This window comes from Macaca thibetana, chromosome 6 (genome assembly GCF_024542745.1).
Source record: "Macaca thibetana thibetana isolate TM-01 chromosome 6, ASM2454274v1, whole genome shotgun sequence".
Taxonomy (NCBI): Eukaryota; Metazoa; Chordata; class Mammalia; order Primates; family Cercopithecidae; genus Macaca; species Macaca thibetana.
In genome coordinates, this window is record NC_065583.1 from 127,063,663 (window position 1) to 127,084,260 (window position 20,598).

At 36.0% G+C, this 20,598-nt stretch overlaps 1 protein-coding gene and 1 long non-coding RNA gene across 2 annotated transcripts in view; one reads left to right on the forward strand and one right to left on the reverse strand.

Moving 5' to 3' along the window:
• Positions 1-20,598, reverse strand: part of ITGA1 (integrin subunit alpha 1) — a 168,061-nt gene that overhangs the window by 15,685 nt on the left and 131,778 nt on the right. Inside the window, exons 18-26 of the mRNA XM_050794090.1 lie at positions 18,507-18,617; positions 15,825-16,034; positions 13,632-13,712; positions 11,558-11,634; positions 9,136-9,225; positions 7,294-7,396; positions 3,486-3,599; positions 1,284-1,385; positions 1,031-1,135 (exon numbers count right to left, since the gene is read on the reverse strand). Of these exons, the coding sequence (XP_050650047.1) occupies positions 1,031-1,135; positions 1,284-1,385; positions 3,486-3,599; positions 7,294-7,396; positions 9,136-9,225; positions 11,558-11,634; positions 13,632-13,712; positions 15,825-16,034; positions 18,507-18,617 (993 nt within the window). The remainder of the gene's footprint in view (positions 1-1,030; positions 1,136-1,283; positions 1,386-3,485; positions 3,600-7,293; positions 7,397-9,135; positions 9,226-11,557; positions 11,635-13,631; positions 13,713-15,824; positions 16,035-18,506; positions 18,618-20,598) is intronic.
• LOC126956879 (uncharacterized) lies at positions 12,041-19,608 on the forward strand. Its single transcript, XR_007726517.1, has 3 exons — positions 12,041-12,131; positions 17,373-17,481; positions 19,521-19,608. It is a non-coding gene; the product is annotated as an uncharacterized LOC126956879 (long non-coding RNA).

A 20,598-nucleotide genomic window follows, 5' to 3' on the forward strand; every position in this document is an offset into this window, starting at 1 on the left:
CATCAACAGTGGCCTGGATAAAGAAAATATGTACATATACACCATGGAGCACTGCACAGCCATAAAAAAGAACAAAATCATGTCCTTTGCAGCAGCATACATGCAGATGGAGGCCATAATCCTAAGCAGATTCCACAGGAACAGAAAACCAAATACCACATGTTCTTACATATAAGTGAGAGTTAGGCCTTGGGTACTCATGGATATAAAGATGGGAACAGTAGATACTGTGGACTACTTGAGGGAGCTGACAAACTACCTACTGGGTATTATATCCACTACTTGAGTGATGGAATCTGTACCCTAAACCTCAATATCCTATAAATATATCCATGTAACAAACCCATGCATGTATATTCCCTGTATCTAAAATTAAAGTTGAAATTTAAAAAGTGAAATTGCCAATATTAACAGTTAATGACATAAAAATAGCAACTTACTATGATCAAATTCAAAAATGGCAATGTCATATGTTCAACTAAATACTTCTTGAGAAACAAATAATACAAAAAAAAAGTTTTAAAGTAGCTTATTGTCAGACAGATTTGGCTTTATAAGGGGTTAAAAATGTCTTCATATATACCTGTATATTATAAAATTACATATATAATAAAAGTCTGATAAAACACAGTAAGTCTATGGTATGTGTTAGCTCTTTCCCTTGTTCCTGGGGTCAAAGGTTGCCACTTTATTATACTCTGCACATTAATTGAGTTCCAAATTATTAAGATAAGTGCAAGCTTTGGTACTGGAAAGGTATTTATGTCTTAAGGTACAAAGAAAAAGGATAGGAGAGATTGAAAAAAGTGTGTCTCTCCAGAAGGGACCTTGGAAATATCTTAGTTCTTAACAGACAGGGAAGATGAGGCACACATAGCTGGTTAAATGGAGCTGGGGCTTGGTGACATCCTCTTAGACTTCCAGTCTCACATTCTTTCTAACAGCAGCATAGTGTCTTGCATATTCTAAGTGGTAAATGAATATATATTGATATTATTCAATCAGTGCATAGAACAATGTAGTTACTTACTTTTATAAAAGTTGGTTTCCACAAGATAAGTGAAACATTCACTTGGCTCATGTCAGAAGGAGTGAGATTACATGTGATGGTAGCAAATTTACATGGATTGCAGTCCTGTTTAAATGTCCAGAGATACATATCAGTATTCTTGCCATTTTATCAAATATACTATATTTAAATACTTCAGATGGTTTTTCTAGATTGATATCAATTTTATTCATTTGGAAAGCAAAAGGTAAAAATAGCACTTGTCTTAATTTACCAGAATTGTGCCTTGTTTGAGATGGTCAGTTGATGTAGTCATTTTCTTTCCAGAGTCTATACTGAAAGGATCCTCAAAGATATGGGGTCTGCAGTTTGCATTCTAGAAATGAAAATATTACATTTATTAGACAATGCCAGATATCAGAGGAAAAAATGACTTGCAGCAGTAGTGTGAAGAATCTGTGAATGACAGCCATTGCCATATATTAAAGATCCATCTTTGTAAGTGTGCTATATGGAAAAGGTTGTTGTGCACCAGCCATACATACATATATATCCACCCCAAGATAATATGTATTGTTACCATGCTACTCTTGAATTGTAATGGACACTAGTGAGGTTGTTATGGAAAAGAAAGAATGCTAATAGAAGTTACTATTACATGATTAATACATTCATTAATTTATTACTTTAATCAAAGATAAGCTTATGAATTCTATACTACAGAGAGAGAAAAATATTTAAAATTCTACCGATAAAAACAAAAACAATTGCCAGACATGGTGGCTCACATCTGTAATCCTAGCACTTTGGGAGACTGAGTGAGGCGGGTGGATCACCTGAGGTCAGGAGTTTGAGACCAGCCTGGCCAACATTGTGAGACCCCCCCATCTCTGCTAAAACACAAAAATTAATGGGGTGTGGTGGTGAGCACCTGTAGTCCCAGCTACTTGGGAGGCTGAGGCAGGAGAATCATTTGGACATGGGAGGCGGAGGTTGCAGTGAGCTAAGATCGTGCCATTGCACTCCAGGCTGGGTGACAGAGAGAGACTGTCTCAGAAAAAAAAAAAAAAAAAAAAAAAGGAAACAAAAACAACAAAAATACTTGTTCAATATTATGGCTCATGAAACAATTGAAAAGAGAGGGACCTTCATCTGTACTTACGTATTCATCCAATAATACTTTTGATTCCCTACACACCAAGGATAAGACACTCAGTCTACACAGGAGGAAGACGTAAGCAGACAACCCGATAGATGTTAACATATTATGTTTAAATCCTATGTTTATAAGACAGCTGGTTCTAGACTTAACCTAGTAAACCTTTTGCTTCCCCAGTACTCTCTATACCCTTGATAAAAGTTAGTAAGATTAAAGTTTCCTAAGCAGTATGAAAAGTACAATTTTTTTTTTCTCTTCTGGATTTTCACAAACCTGCCTTTTTGGATTAGAGGGAAATTCCAGAGGCTTATTTTTTTTTGCCCTTAGGAAAACATTTAAGTGGTCATAAGCCAATTAGCACTGTTGCTATTTCTTGATTTCTGAGAATACTTTTAAAAATGCCTGAAAAGACAGATTTTCAAATTCTGAAATCATGCACACATTAATTCAATACTTACGATGATTTTTTTGTTTTAGACACTAAACCATAATGAACTATCATATAGTCTCGTTCAATGCTAAAAATATAAAGGGGGTGCAATATTGCTATTATTTGGGATGTGAGTAAATACAATTATACTGTTTTGTTTGCAGCTGTGCATGCTTAGGCACAATTAAGAAGCCACTTTATAGAGTTGTTTGATTACCACAAACCAAGGAAAAGGGTAACAAACATTTCATAACAATGGATTATCTAAAATCTGCTCTAGTGGATTGAACAGTGGTCCCCAAAGATATACCTAAATCCTCCTAGAACTAGTAAATGTGACTTTACTTGGAAATAGGGTCTTTGCGGATGTAATTATATTAAGGATCTCCAGATGAGATCACTGGATTTAGGGTGGACCCTAAATCTAATGACGAGTGTGCAGAAACCCAAAGAGAGAAGGAGAACACACAGAAACACAGAGAAGGCCATGTGAAGACAGAGGCAGAGATAGGAGTTACGCTGCCGCAAGCCAAGGAATGCCTAGGGTTGCCAGCTGTCACCAGAAGCTAAGAAAACAGCATGCAAAAGAGTCTCTCTTGAGCCTTCAGAGGGAATTAACACTGTCAACACCTTGATTTTGGACTTCTGGACTCCAGAACTGTGAAAGGATAAATTTGTGTTGTGTTAAGTCACTTGATTTGTGATACTTTGTTACAGCAGCCCTAGGGAATAATACATCTATTAGTATTTGCTTTTAATTGTCTCAATACCTGTCCGTGTTACTTCGGTAAAACTCTTTATTACAAGTATCATGCCGAACAAAAGGCTTAAACATAAAGTGGAAAAGATAACAGTAATGACATAATTCCAAGGCACACATGACTTACATCAGAAGATGACAATCCAGTTGGGTACAGCACAGGATAACCATTTGATGTCATGTTGGGGAATGAAATTGACAGCTTAAGTTCTGGCATTGGAAAAGATCCACTTTTTCTAATCTACAAGAAAAAAATGGAAATGTAATCTTTCTTCCTCTTTTAATAGAATTCTTTCTGTCTTATGTAGGACTTTGTTTTCTAGCTGATGAAGTAAGTTGTGTAATATTTTGAATCCCCAAACGAATGTAGATCCTTTATGGTGCTGTACAGAGAATTGGCATAATTCAGCTAGCAAGAAAATACGGACACTTAACAATCAGTAGCTGTATATATCAGCTATAATCATATTGTTCCTCCATCCCCCATTCTCTTAATAGACCTGGGATTAATAGAAAAACAGAATTGGAAGTTTTTATCTGTTATTATGTTCTTGCCATGCTCATTTTTTTTTTTAAACATACCACTCTTTTTGAAACTGGAAAGAAGGGAGGACCATGGAACAATTTAGATTTTTGGTTGCCTTTACCCAGTTTGACATAATTCCCTAAACCCATAAATCGTCTCTAATACTGGCTAGATGGGATGTGCCACTACTATACAGGCAAACCAGACTCCCATCTGCTTCCCTTCACAATTCTACCCCCAGCTAGGGCTACTGTGCCACTGGCTGTTGATAATCTGGTTTTGTGAGAGTCAGATTAATTGTCCCCATTCGTTTTTATCCACTAACCCAAAATTTCCACTTAGCATCATGTTCTGCTACCAGTAGTGAGTATAGCTCAGAGGAAAATGTGGGCAGGATGAAGTTCAACAGGAAACTGAACTCACTATCCAGAGGTCTTTGCCTGCTTAGAAGGTGCAACTGAACTGGGACAACCAGGTGCAGTGGTCCCCTTCCCACTGCTGAAGCATAATCTGCAGGCCCGAAGCTTACGGCATCCCTGTGCAGCATCTTTACCTGGGTAGGGAACCCCTTGATCTACATAGATAGATGCAAGGAAAGCCAGTGATCTACCCAACTGAGCCTTCCAGACTGATAGCTCCTCAGATCTGAAGCAATTTCCTGGGTTGGTAAAGATTAAATACATCCTTTAGTCCTGGAATTCCGGGGGTTTCTGACTAGCTGCGCCTGGACTTTTAAACATGCTCCCTAACTCTTATCTTCCTGATTTCCAGTCACGTTCTGTTTCCTGATATTCAGTCAGAAATCCTGTGTTCTGTAATTACCATTTTTTTTTTTGATTAAAATATGTTCCTTGTAGAAACATTGGAAAATACTGAAAATAAACAGAAAATAAAAGTTTCCTATACTTCAACTACCTTGGTAACATTTTAGTGTATGTTACCTGTCTTTACTATTTACATATATGCATATTTATAAAATTTGTATCACAATAAAATACAAAGTTTCGTACCCTGTCTGTAAAATGTATTATGCTATAGCATTTTCCTTTAAATGTATAAGTTTATTGAGAATATGACTGTTCATAACAACCACAATATCAATATTGTTGACTATGTGCCACACACTGTGCTCATCTTCTTATATGCATTATTGCCTTTAACCCTGTTAACAACTCCAGGAAGCAGATCCTCTTATTATCTTTGTTTTTTCTATGAGGTAAGAAGGTTGGAATGAAAATTAAGAACTTTCTAAGATCACAAAGCTAGTAAAGAGCAGCATTATGGTCTCTTACACCAAAATGTGCCTTCTAAAATATTACATAAAGTAGTTGGTGGGACTGTAAACTAGTTCAACCATTGTGGAAAACAGTGTGGCGATTCCTCAAGGATCTAGAACTAGAAATACCATTTGACCCAGCCATCCCATTACTGGGGACATACCCAAAGGATTATAAGTCATGCTGCTATAAAGACACATGCACACGTATGTTTATTGTGGCACTATTCACAATAGCAAGAACTTGGAATCAACCCAAATGTCCATCAGTGACAGACTGGATTAAGAAAATGTGGCACATGTATACCATGGAATACTACGCAGCCATAAAAAAGGATGAGTTCATGTCCTTTGTAGGGACTTGGATGCAGTTGGAAACCATCATTCTCAGCAAACTATCGCAAGAACAGAAAACCAAACACCGCATGTTCTCACTGATAGGTGGGAATTGAACAATGAGATCACTTGGACACAGGAAGGGGAACATCACACACCAGGGCCTATTGTGGGGAGGGGGAAGGGGGAGGGATAGCATTAGGAGATATGACGAGTTAATGGGTGCAGCACACCAATATGGCACATGTATACATATGTAATAAACCTGCACCTTGTGCACATGTACCCTAGGACTTAAAGTATAATGAAAAAAAAAAAAAGAAAAAAAAATTACATAAAGTCTCTCCATTGAATATATGATAATCTCTTCACTAAATATATGATAATTTATTTAAGTAATTTCATTGTGTTAAGTGTTTAGATTGTGCCCATATAATTAGTTTTTAAACTATTATAAATAACATTGTTAAGAACATCCCTGAAATCTTTGTTTCTATCACCAAAAATTTCCTAGGGAAAATTTCTAGCAGTAAACTTACTGAGTTTCATCTTAAAAAAAGTTCTTTTTAAAAAACTCCGTTATTCCAATTCTAGAATTTACTTCAGCAAAATAATCAGAGATACACACATAGTTTTGTGATCAGGAATATTCCTAGCAATGTAATTCATATCAACACTTTAATAACAGAGAGCACCTATTTCAAATCTGGACCCTAATAAGTTACAATATATAAAGATCTACAACAAAGTCTTTTTGTTTTCTTTCTTTTTTTGCTGAATTTTCTAGTTCAGGGAAAGTGAATGGGGCTGGAGAAATCTGATAGCCTGAATTCCAAAAATCTATCCTAGAATCCAGTAGAGTGATTGGCATTTATGCTAATTTCCAGGGTATATCTTGTCGTAGGAATTCTAGCAAAGAGTACAAATTTTAAAAAATGAAATTAATCTTGGGAGTATGTGTTTATTTATATTTTGTGAGATAACTTTTTTTTGGGGTTGGCAATTCCCAAAGGGATTGAGGCTATTTTCATTTATAATTTTGTTGCATTATCTCATATTTTTGAATACATATTTAATCCATTATTTGAATTGTGTTCTCTTTTTTCCTTGAGTAATTTTAACTTGAGTCTGTGTCAGTAACTAGCCATTACCTAAAATAAAATTCCATGATTGTTTGCCATAGTGGTTAGGAAGAGTTTGTTATGAAGGATTTAAAAGGAAAAATAAATGTAATAGAAAGCATCACTTAAGGAGGTGGTAGTACCAACATGAGTGATTGATAGTACAATGCATGTGAAAGGCAACAATAAGGAGAACATGATACATATTTATTTGTTGCGTAAAAAAATTTGCCAAGACAATTGTGATAACAAATTTCTGATATAGTCATAATTAATGAAAACGTACTTTTTTCAGTCAAACTGGAAAAATAATGCAAGTAAAGTCTACAGGTTTATTGGTAGCATCTATCTAGTTCCATAGTTTATATTTTTTTCTAGAAAGCCATTCTAATGGTATGTCATTTTGAGGAAATTAGAGACTTAGATCTCTAAATTGATTTGAAAATATAATTATCACAAATTTAAACATTCAGTGGAATTACAAAGAAAAACATAAATGGAAAATTATAATTATATATAATATGCTTATATTTATATTTATGAAATTATAAAGAGAATATGCTGGAATATAGAGACTAAACATTGAAGGAACATGTTTTTATGCATCTGTTAATACTTTAATTTACATATTTACAAATAATTCCATTAGAATACTATTTTAGAGGTAATTTCTTACCAGGTAGAAGATATTAATTTCATTTCCAATGTCCTCTGTAGAATTAATAACTTCAGGGACTGTCTCATTGGCAGCAATTGAAATGTGGTATTCACTTGCAGAGCTTAAAAGAATTAATTAGAAGAAGAAAAATAAAACATAATAAAGTTTAACTTTTATTTGGCCTCATTATTTTCTTTCTCCATATCATGTAATTCCACAAAAATATTTGTAGGGATTTCAAATCACAGGGGAATTCATTTACCTTGAAAGCTAAAATCAAATCTTTGAGGAGAGTGAAAAGGATTATATAATTTAGTTCAATAGTCACTGATGCTTATTTGTCCCCAAAATGCTAGAATATGAGTTTTAAAAGTTAAAATTTCATTGTTAACAAGTGAAAAATTTCCATAAATTCACTAATACCATTTATACCTATTGAAAAATGAAGTTAAAATGTAATGCTGAATTATAAATAGATTTAAAATTTTTGCCATTTCATAATTTAAAGTCCTATATTTACTGCTAAACTTAAAAGTTTAATCTTCTCCACACAGTCACCATCTTCTTTGGATGAACTTGGTAGAGTAAAATAGCATGTTTTTAAGCCGCACTTCAGTCAAGGGAAGACAAAAATATTTTTAAGTGTTCGCCAAAATTTGATTTTAAGTAAATGGAAAACTCTTGGGGAAAAGTCAGTGCATCAATAGAAGTGCATACAGAAAAATAGAAAACAGCCAACAGAATTTAAAGGCTGAGAAATATTAGCACAATCTATATGTATATCCTATAATCATGCCATTTTTGTAGTCTCCAGTTAGTACAGAGAGAGTGCCATAGATAATAAATGAAGCCAGAAGGAAGATATTGAATGTTCCCAATGCAAAAAATGATAAATGTTTGAGACGATGCATGTTCTAATTACACTATTTAATTGCTATATATTACGTGCATCACAACATCTCCAAGCACCTTATAAGTATGTACAATTATTATGTGTCAATTTAAAATAGTTTTCAAATTAAAAGAAAAAAAAAAAAAAAGCATGTGAAATGGTTTAAACTAACACTTCCTGAATATATAACCTTGGGTAAATTAGCCTCTCCAAACCTCAAATTCTTCAACTGGAAAATGGAGATAGTAGTTGTATTTGAACCATAGCATTATCATAAGGATCAGATAAGACAGAACACAAAGGCTCAATAAATGTTAGCCACCATTATTAAAAAATTAATAAAATGATAAGACTTTTAGAATAAACCAGCTTGCCAATGATTCTTATACTTTATATATACATTGCACATGTTTATTTAGCAAAAGCTTGGAATTCTGCTTAAGCAGGGAAAATTATAGAGAGAAAGTTTGTTAACATGGTTTGTGTTTGGATAGATAAGAACTTCTTAAGAGAAAGAATGGTTTATGAATGGTGGAAGAAATAAACAGTTCTTATCAATGAGAAATGCTTTAATCTTGTGTGTCCAGATTGAGAAGACTGATCAGCTTCCACAGGATGAGAACAATGACCAAGAAATATGCTGGTGGCCTCTAAGAAAATATTGTGTTTTGTGTAGGATTTTTGGGTCTTCAACTTGCATTCAGGAGTTAATGCTGGACAGCGAATGCAATCTGGAATCACTAACACCTAACATTTTGGGTTATGCATTAGGATGCATGAGAATTACCTGGAAGGCTTGTTTAACCCCGTCCTCTGAGTTTCTGATTCGGTAGGTTTCGGGTGGGGCCAGAGAATTTACCTAACAAGTTTCCAGAAGATGCTGATGCCCTTGGCCAGCCAGGGACCACACTTTCAGAACCACTGGGTTAATAGAAAGGCATCAACATAAAAATGCAGTTTTCTCTTACCTGTAAAACTGTAGTCCAACTTCATATTTTACCGGAATAGAAATGTTTACTACATTATCAGAAAGGGTTTCAGGAGGTTCTTCACTGTCGCTAGAAAATACACAGCACATTCAGACAAACCATTAAAATCTTGACTATTTAGAGATATTTCTAAGTGTTTGAAAGAGAAGCTTGTCCTGGCAACTAAATAAAAGCATCTAAGAGTATAATTTTTAATTATTTTTTAAATTGGGGTGAAGAAGGAGATCAGAAATGATTGGTATGGTTGAACGTTCCCAAGTTGATTCTGATGTGCAACTAGAGTTGACAATCACACTGACTTACGTTTTTCAAAATTTTATGACTATAATGATGAGAATCCCTGGGTTTAATTGTTAAAATACAGAGATAACTGGGCTTCCCTTAGAAATGTGGATGTAGTGGTTCCAACTTGGGGCCCAGGAATTTCTGTTTTTAACCACATATCTACCCCCAGGTGATTCTTATTTATCACAGATGAGGACTTAGCAAAGATAAGTGATTAGGGTCACACAGCTGAGAGTAAATCTAAAATCTTTTGTTTTCTCCTTTAATAGTCTTTCTATACTAAGTACTTGATGATCATATTATTTGTTAAGCACTGATTTATTCCTTTGATTTTGGTTATCACTTTAATTACATATTATGTAAACACATGTATATATGTGTATACACACATATACATACTTCTTCATATTAGAAAGCACATACAAATGATACAATGAGTAATGAACACTGGCTCCGGGGCCAGAGAATGGGATTGTTCTTGGACACTGATATATGTTGGTCAAATTACTCATCTGTCTTTGCCTTGGTTTCTTCATCTATAAAATGGGATATTAAATGAGTAATACATGATGATTAAATGAGTAATAAGTATAAAGTGCTTAAGACTGTGCTTAGGACATAGGAAATCTTCAGTGTTAGCTTTCATTATTACTATCACACATACCCCTCCACCAACTGACCAAGCACCTAACATATTGTCTCACAGAATGGGCATAAGAGTATTTTTTAATGACTCTGGTTATTCCCAAATGTGTAAAGTGGCTCAGAAGCAGCAGGACAGAGAAAGCTAGCATGCTGCCTTGGATTATAGGTATTTGTGTGACTCAGCTCTTAGCGTGAATGGTCCCCTTTTCTCTCACCCATTCCACACAGAGCCTTCCTAAATCAGTCTCCATGAGCAGCAGCTCTGTACAGATGACTTTACCTCTCAGAAACTTTACTGGCTTTTCATGGTCTGTTCAATTCAGAAATAATACCTTGACTGACATTCAGTGCCTAGCGTAATATGATAGAATGCACACTTCCTGCTTATTTCCATTGCTACTTTATGTATTCTTTATGTTTCAGCTAAAACTGATAACCTTTTTAATTAAGCTGTATATTTTGCCTGAAATGCTCCACCTAGTGCTATTCACTGACCTCTCTGTGAAAGGCTGTCTACCCTTCAACGTCTTTCTCAATTATAATTTCCTTGATAAAGCTTTCTTGGGTTCCCATTGCCAAGTAGAAATTATTTCAGCTTCCAGTAATTTTCTGACACAGCTTTATATCTCTATAATGGATTGTTTTTATTCTATCCCAGGTTACAATAATTTTATGCTAGTCTCAACCTCCTACTGTAATACTTACCTTATGTAATTTTTATATTCCTTACAGTGACTAATTCAGTATCAGTGACCGATTCAATATCTTGTGCGTAATAGTTGTCAAATAAAAGTTTGTTGAGTTGACTTAATGTACAGAATTAATTAATCCATTAATTCATTTCTCCAATTTATTCATTTAGTCTACATCTATGTAGTGATTATAATATGGCAGGCACAATGCTAGTCACTGTGAATAAAACAGTAAAAGACACTATCTCACTGGAGACAGGTCAGTGGATAAATACAATTGGAAGAAAGACCACTATTTCACTTTCCTTATTGGGCCTTTGCTGTTGTTATTCTGTGTGTTCTATGATACCTTTCAGAAGTTCTGACTGATTTGAATAAAGTATATTAAATTACAAAAGGATATCACAAAACTTTAAGTCCATCTAATGATTCATTTGACCTCGATGGGCAGTCAGTGAAAGTTTTTAAATTATCAGTAAATTTTTTATGAATTTAAATGCAATTTGGCAGATATAAATGATATGTGATTATGGTATCTTCTATAGCTCATTGATTTAATCTAGTTAGGTGAATCATTTCTATTAAATGAAAATTTCTTTATTTTACTAATCATTCATAAGGGTGTTTTTGTGAAGCAAAGTGGTTAATTGCCTTCCACTCCTACTGATCTCCTACAACCTGGAAGAAACTGTCAGTGAGTTTATAGAGCAAAATATTCAAAATACACAGAAGCAGCGATATACATTCATATACTTATATTTATACACATGTAAACCCACCTTGTTGCATTTAAATAAATGGTCACATTTTCCATGAGATAGGATGTGTTAAACTGAAACAATATTTTGAAAGTTACCTATAAAATAAAAATAAGTCTTTAGTAACAGATAAGAAATTGTTTACTTTGACTAAAATATTCAATTTCCACAAATGACATTACCTAAACTCAAATTATGAAGTTATTTGAGAAACATTGTCTTACAAAATGAAACCTTATTGTATCTCAAAAATAGAATAATATATAATATACACATTCTTTTCAATGTGAATGTGTACCATGTTTTACATATTGCTATGATGTGAATGTTTCCCCTCAAAATTCATGTGTTGAAACCTAAACACCAATGTGATGATATTAGGTGATGGGGCCTTTGGGCAGCTGATGAGATCATAAGGGCAGAGCCTGCATGAGTGGGATGAGTACCTTGTAACAGGGGACTCAGGAAGCTGCCTCCCTGCTTCTGCTATCCGAGGATGCATTGAAAAGACGTCTTCTATGAAGCATGAAATGGGCCCTCACCAGACACTGGATCTATCAGTGCATTTACCTTGGACTTCCCAGCTTCCAGAACTGTGAGAAATAAACTTCTGGTTTATAAGCTACTCAGTTTATAGTATTTAGTTATAGCAGCCAGAATAGACTAAGAAACATGTTAAATAAAATGTATAGGAGGTCACTGGTTTGGACTGAGCTCTTGCTCTAGGCCCAACAGACTAAATAATGCTTAAGTTCCACACCATAAAGCCGAAATTGAATCACTTGTCTGAATTTTTGAGAGATGAGGAAAGTGAGAGATAATCACCAAATCCCCAGTCAAGCCAGTTTCAGACAGCATGATAAGAAAATCCCCTCTACTTTCACTTTTACAAGGAAAATAACTTTGAAATGACCAATCAACTTTTCGTTCTGTTTCTGCTTTCTTTAGACCTTTTCTGTCTGTAAAGCCAACATCCTCTCCTCAGCTCTTCCATCACTCATTTTATTTTACCGAATAAGGTGTTGCCTGCTTCTAGAACTGCAAATAAAAGTCAATTAATATTTGGAAACTAAATTCATTCCATAGAAAAAGAAAGTAGATTAGTGGTTGCCTGGGATTGGGAGAAAGGCTGTTGAGGAAAATCAGAGTGACTGCCAATGCATATGTGGTTTCTTTGTGGTGTGTGAAAATGTTCTAAACTCAATTGTCATAATGACTGTACAATTTATAATTTGGTGAATGTACTAAATCCAATGAAATACACACTTTGAATGAGTGAACTCTATGCTACATGAATTATATCTCAATAAGGCAATTGGTTTTTAAAAAGAGAGAGATGGAAGGAGAATTTCAGAATTAAGTTCTACACCAATCTATTTGAAGCATTCTTTTTCTTGAAGGCCAGAAACACCTACTACCTAGGAGACTCCAATAACAGAATCTCCCAGCTCCATTTTATGAGATATGTTATCTAATATAAATTAGATATATTACATAGTATAAACTTTAAATCTTGTCTTGGTGTTTGAGTTTGCCTGTGTGAGAAGTGTTACAAGGTTGTTACAATATGTTTCTGTTATTTATAAATTGCCTGGTATAACGTATTGTGTACCTTATACCTTGTACAAAATACCTTACACCAGGCAATTTATAAATAACAGAAATATTTTGCTCACAGTTCTGAGGGTTGGGAAGTCCAAGATCAAGGCACCAACAGATTCGGTGTCTGGAAACACCTAGTTCTCATAGATGGTACCTGCTATGTGTTCTCGCATGGTAGAAGGGATGAGCAGTCTCCCTCAAGCCTCTCTGATGAGGGCACTAATCCCTTATGAGAGCTCCACCCTCTGGACCTAATGACTTCCTAAAGGCCTCATCTTTTACTACTATCACATTGGGGATTAAGTATTAACATACGAATTTTGTTGGGGCACAAACATTCTGACCATAGCATATTCCAATCTGTCACAATTTTGAACTGAACATTTTTCATCTGTATTATCCTAAACTACCATTGGAAGGATTTATATGTTTGTCTTTGCACATACTACTTTTCATATTCAATTTCCACATGTATTTTGTATAACCTGCTCACCATCTCTCCTTTTCTCAGGAAGGGATATCCAACTTTACATGTGATATTATGATTGGACTCACAACTGTCTTTTTGGATAGCCTAGGAAGAGAAAGTAAACAGAATCAGAGCGGACAAGCAGCTGAAATACTGAAACGTGTTCTTTCAGAATTTTCCCAGATGTGTCTTGGTGACTGCCTTGCCAGTATTTTTGTCTTGATTTAGCTGGAAGAGGAACAGAATTCTGGGACCAGCTGTTCTACACTCATGGAAATCCTAAAACACCACTTGTGGGTGCCTGAAAGACAAAGCATATCTCACAATCCTGCCTACATCTTCAGTTTTAAAATGGAAGTACTAATAGCACCCCCTCACAGGGTGATTGCGGTGGCTGCATAAAATAATCCACACACCCAAGACTGGCACAGAGCAGCCTTCATTGAATGTCAGTCATTGGAGGAGTTTAGTGCAGTGGATAAGAGCATAGGCTCTGACCCATGACCACCAGAATTTAAACCCTGACTGCACAACTGTTAGCTTTATCCTTGTTAAGATTCCTCACCTCTCTCGGACTGATTTTCGTTCAAGTGGTTTAGTCATATACTCTATTTTGTGCAATTTAAAATGCCATTGAACATGAGATATGCCATTATTTTTACATACCCATAAGAAGGAAAAATAACACTGCCAGGTAAATAAACATGTTATCAATTGTAAAATGCAATTACAAGAATGTTAAAACAGGAAAAAAAGGTTTTAGCTTCGCATCTCTGCAGTACAGTCATACCTACTTACAAAATAATTAATGAAAATTAAATAAGTGAAACCCTTAGAACAGGGCCTAAAACATGATGTGACTCAATAAATGGTTGCCATCGTTATTACCGTTGTTATTGTTAATATACACAGAAGAGATGCACTGTCAGATTTTTAGCTATGTCTCTCTGCCAGGCCATTAAATCAGCTGAGGAGGATATAGGCAATAGTTTTTAATAGAGAATAAATTTGTGGTAATATTTTCCCCAAGATTACTTTGTACATTTATATTTATAATTTTAATAATTATTATTATTTTTTGAGACAGAGTCTTGTTCTCTCTCTGTCACCCAGGCTGGAGTGCAGTGGAGTGATCTCGGCTCACTGAAACCTCCGCCTCCCAGGTTCGAGCAATTCTCCTGCCTCAGCCTCCCAAGTAGCTGGGACTACAGGTGCACGCCACCATGCCTTGCTAATTTTTTGTATTTTTAGTAGAGACGGGGTTTCACCGTGTCAGCCTGGAAGGTCTCAATCTCCTGACTTCATGATCCGCCCGCCTCAGTCTCCCAAAGTGCTGGGATTACAGGCATGAGCCACTGTGCCCAGCCTATAATTAATATTCTTAATTGAATCCAAAGTATAGTAATATAGGACATTATTTTTAGGTTTGTCTTAGTCATCATGTCTCTAAGTGACATCCTAATAGATAGAGAGAAATGTCCGTGAAATCTGAGTTTACAGAAAGTAGACAATAGTGTTTTAATACTACATATAATATTAATAAGTGCATTGTTTTTAATATAAATTGTATGTAATATTAATTAATATAAATATACACAAAATTTTAACTCAGTGGGATTCATTTGGAGATCAGAATTAAAAGCAAAGTTCAAATTTGGAAACGCTGATTACCTCTGATATAGCATCTTACACAGATTAATATAGTTTTTTTGCCAACATAATAAAAGAAACTTCTGTTACGAATCAATAAGACACAGTTATTTAATACAAGTATCTTGCCAAAGTAAGGACTTTGCATAGAAAGGGATATATGACATCTTGATGGATATATGACATCTTGATTTTCTTGCAGGTAAAATTGTTTTGCTCAACACAGAGGAAACTCTCTGTACCTCTGTTAAACTGTTTTGGCTTTGACTGTTGTTGTTTTCCTTGACTCCGTTTCAGTTTCAGTGGTTTCAGGATTTTGTAAAACATACAATTTTTATACATGAGCTATCCTTTCCTCATACAGAATCTAAGAAAAGACATACATATTTGAATAAATAAAACTTTTTAAAAAAGCTTAATACTTTCACCATTGGTGAGGACTAATGTAAAAAATTCCTTCTATTCTTTTAAAATCAATCTAATAAAAGCAATTATCTCAGTAGCATGAAAAGTAGGCTCGGTAAATGACTGTTAAGAGAATAAATAAATGAAAAACTAAAAGTTTACCTCAATTCCTGAAAAAACTAGATTTGGAGAATAATGCACTATTGTCCTGGTATTGTAGGCACTGTCCTTTGTATTTTTGACTGTGAGGCTAACATTGAACTTATCATTCTGGGACCGGACAATTAGCAGGTCCTTTTCTGTGGTGGCGACATGCAGGCTGAGGTCCGAGATACATTTTTCCTTGTTTCCACAATCTTTGGCAAAAGGAATCTGAAATGATGACAGGAAAGAATTTTTCAAAATTTCGCTACGCATTATTGAAAATTACCCATCAATTTGTGTAACAAAAATGGCATACAGCCAAAGTAAGTTAAGCAACTCATAAAGAAAATTTCCCTGCAAAAATCTTAAGGGATTTTATAATTATCCCTATAATTATAGAATAAACTTTTTTTATTCTATAAAAAAAGAAGAATAAACATTTACTTATGAATGTAAATTGTGCTAATCCTTTTAAGAATGAACAATTTTCATGGGTGCTTTGTACTGGCTTTTGTCTGCCAGGGAAGGGCAGTTTTGAAATACAAAGGCAAGTACTGCAAGATCTAAATCTATTCACTCTAATTATGAGATTTTTCTCTTAAAATCAATCAAATACTTAGGAGTGTCATAAAGCTCAGTTGAGAGGGTGGAAAATGGTCAAGCCACAAATCTAGGAGTTTTGCTTGATTCTTCTTCATTGACAGCCTCTCCACCACCACCATATGTAACTCACCAAGCCCTGTCCATTCTACTCCTCTTCTAAATATCTCTCCAATCCTTTCTTGCTTTTGCATTCCCACCACCATCTCTCGCCCAAGCATTCTCATTTCCTCCCCGAACTAAAGTAATAGCTTCCCACTGGGCTCCCACATCCACCTGTTTCCCTCCAACCACGCTTCACTCTGCTGCATCCTGTCCCATGACTGAACCAAATAAAAAGCTTCAAAACACCGCGCTGCTCTTTCAAAAGTTTAGAATTTGTGCAGCGGCACAAAGTCCCGAATGACATGGCCCCTGCCTTTACCTCCAGCCGCACCTCACATCCCCTCCTTTCTTGCTCTTTAGTGTCAGTCACACTAGCGAGTGTCGTTGTTCCCTTCATGCTCAGGACTTTCACACTTAGCATCCCCTCTGCTCCCCAAACTCCCCTAAATAGGGTGGAAATCGCCCTATCCTTCAGGGCTCCACTGAAATGGCACAACTGCAGGAGGGCTATCCTGACTTCCCAGCCTAGGTGGAAGTTCCCGTAGAGCTCTGAAATCCTCCTCCATAGCATACGCTCTAATTACTACTTAATACCTGTTTCCAGTGTTAGACGGTAAGTTCCAATGCCTGGTGTGTATAAGATAATCAATATATCTGGTAGGAAGGAAGAGAGAGTGGAAGAGAGGTGTATGGGGAAAAAGAATTCCCCATCCCTAATGTCTCCTCCACTGGAGCCACGCTAGTGACACCCTCCCTCTTCTCTCCCCTCACTCACCCTCAGGGATGGCACATGGACTCTAACTTTGGGAACAGGAACTAAGTGAACACAACTCAGTCCCCTTCTCTCGTTTCTATTCTCAGAGCAGCTGTGTACCCACAGGAAGCACACATTTGGCTCTACTCCATCTGACAAGTTTTACAAGGTGGGCTCCATGAAGAAGGACAGAGATGGATCAGCACTGCTGATGATGTAGGTGGTTATCCGTGGTCTAAGTCAACGCTTCAGTGTGACGACTATCTTTATACCTAAACCATACACTGCAATCCAGTGCTAATTAGAATAACAGGGGAGATTTCTTTCCATTGGTCCTAAATTCAAGCGAGGTGAAAATGAGTGTCATTTATTAGTTTTCTTAAACTCCAACAATAGGAAATTAGAAGGATTGGGAAAAGTCTAGAAAAGCCTAATTCTTTTTTAAAATATTTCAAATTGATTTAGGGTTATGTGTGCATGGGTTTCAAGATTTTCCTAATGTTACCAGGGCAAACCTGGAGATATGGCTGAGAAAGTTCATTATTTTCTTAAACAGCAGATTTTGTTCATTATTTTGTTACACAGTAGAAAGTTCATTATTTTGTTCATTATTTTGAGAAAGTTCATTATTTTGTTACACAGTAGATAGTTGAGAAAGTGCATTTTTTTAAAGCAGTTTTTTTTTTTTTTTTTTTTTTTCTGTTGTATTTATCGGTAGGTAAGCTTTCTGAAAAACAACTCCAGATGGCCTGGGAGCTTCAGGACATTTTGCCAATTACCAGAGGAAGATAAAGCCATTGAGAAAATGGAGCAAACAAGAACCAGCAACCCCTTTTTACCTTTAGATCAGTAACATGTCATTATAGGGCTAAAGTCCCTGCCATAGAAGAAAATGGCCACAATTTCTTGAACATATGTTGTATAAGGAAGCATGTTTATGATCTGTACTTGTACATCTGGAGTTTCTCTCTGGACATGCTTACGTATACCTCCCTGCCCCACATCTAACTCCTTAAAATTCCCCAGGTTTTCACAGCTTGAGGAGAAGGAGGTCTTTAGAGCAAGAGCTCACGCTTTCTCCATTCCTGACCAGGAATAAAACCTGCTTGCCTTTTTTTTCTTTCTTCCAGTTGGTTGTTCTTTCTTTGTGACCAATGCAGAGTAGTGAAAAAACACAGTTTACTAGTGACACTAAAATATTCACAAGTTGGTATTTTGCATTTTAAAGAAATCCGACTTACATATTCATGTACTGAGTTCAGTAGAGAATCATCAAGAACAGGCCCATTTTCTGGATCGGTAAGATTAAAGTCCAACGTTATTCTCACAGAGTCCTGAAAGTCATGCTTGTCCTAGAGGGTGAAACACAATATATCATTGGTATCATATTTACCAGGTGTTCTGATCTTGTTATGCCTCCTTATTCTGTCCCCAAGAGTCAGGCTTACTGCAACATTTTTGTGCATCTAATCTGACATAAGATTTCATCAGGCTTTTACTTTCCTGGAGAGGGATTGGCATTCTGACAAGGGGCATAGGAAAATGTGGAGGTTTCAGAGTATGACCTGTTGACTCACTTTCAGCTCCTCAGAGGGCCTTGTTGTGTCAACATATGAGCTACCTACATCACAGTGTAGTTTTTCTTGAGACCTCAAGCCAAAGATCATTATGTAACGCTTCTGGGAACATTTCCTACCTTCAGAAGGGCAAACATTCTATAAAATGAGTTACATTTCATTAATATAATATGTACCTAGAGCTATAAGTTTTTTTTGTTTTTTTTTTTTTTTTTTTTTGAGACAGAGTCTCTCTCTGTCACCCAGGCTGGAGTACAGTGGCGCAGTCTCAGCTCACTGCAACCTCCACTTTCCAGGTTCGAGTGATTCTCCTGCCTCAGCCTCCCGAGTAGCTGGGATTACAGGCATGCGCCACCACACCCAGCTAATTTTTGTGTTTTTAGTATAGATGGAGTTTCACCATGTTGGCCAGGCTGGTCTCGAACTCCTGACTTCAGGTGATCCACTCACCTCGGCCTCCCAAAGTGCTGGGATTACAGGCGTGAGCCACTGCGCCCAGCCAAGACTTTTATAATGTAAAATTTTTTGGAAAGGATGTGAATATGATTAATATTATTAACATGCCACCAATAACAATAATCATTTGTAGTATTCAAAATTATGAGCTTTATATACATTATTGCAAATTATTTCAACAGTCCTCTAAGATGAGTAACTATTATTGTCCTTATTTTATAGATGAAAGACTGAGCCTCTAAGAGAACCAACAACTTTGCCAAAGTCTCTCAGAATGTGGAACATTTGGGATACAAATTCGACACTGGCTGACTCCAGAACAAATTTCAAAGCGCTTATTCCAAACTCCAAAACAATTTTGGAAATGTTGAAAATATTTCAGTCCTTTAAACACCAGTGCCTAGACAGAGCTTAGACACTGAATTTGTGGACAAACATAGACTGAGATGATTTTTAGCAGGTTGGAGGCAATGCCATATCTGGTTTCATACCCCTTCAAATTTTATCCACATTCGAATTCCTAAGTGTTCAGTTCTGGTGAACTAAATAGGAGGGGCAACTCCAGTGTTACTTTATCAAATAATAGATTGATCCGGTGCTGACAGAATAAGCTTCATGATAAGTATCATGAAGCGTATCAACATGAAAATCACTGAGGAAGAACAAATGTGGCACAAAAGGATGCACATTTTCTGTCACTCCCCTGCCCCTAACTACAATTTTCAGAAAACAGACTATGAATATATCAGTAATACAGAAATAAGTCAGAAGTGGGAAAATTGGCCTGGTTCCTTTAAAGCTCCAAGTTCACCATCAAGTCTCTTAAGTCTTAATGTCAGTTACTAGAATCAGTTTCCTCATTACCTTCATGCTGCTTCTTAATTTTATCACTCTCATGTACACTTTAAGAAAATGTTGAGGAAACTCCTGCCCTCTGTTGGGAACATTCCCCATCTACACAATGTCCCAACAAAACACATTTTAAATGGTTCACACTGGCTTACCAGCCATCTCTCAAGATTAATAGTTTGCTTTCCAAACCTCCCTCATCCACTAAAATTACAACAAAAAACAAAACGAAACAAAAAAACCCGAAGTAGCACAAAGCCTACAGATGATAGAAAATAGCAGATAATTTTCCCCTTTGCTCTAAAGTCAAACAGCGAGATATATAGTTACATGAATCCCAGAAAGCGTACAGCCCAGCAGTCTGCCCCCCAGAGCAGTCATTCACTTATCACCCACAACTGACAGACAAAGCCCACAGAAATTCAGTGTTTTCAAGTTGAAGGAATAAATG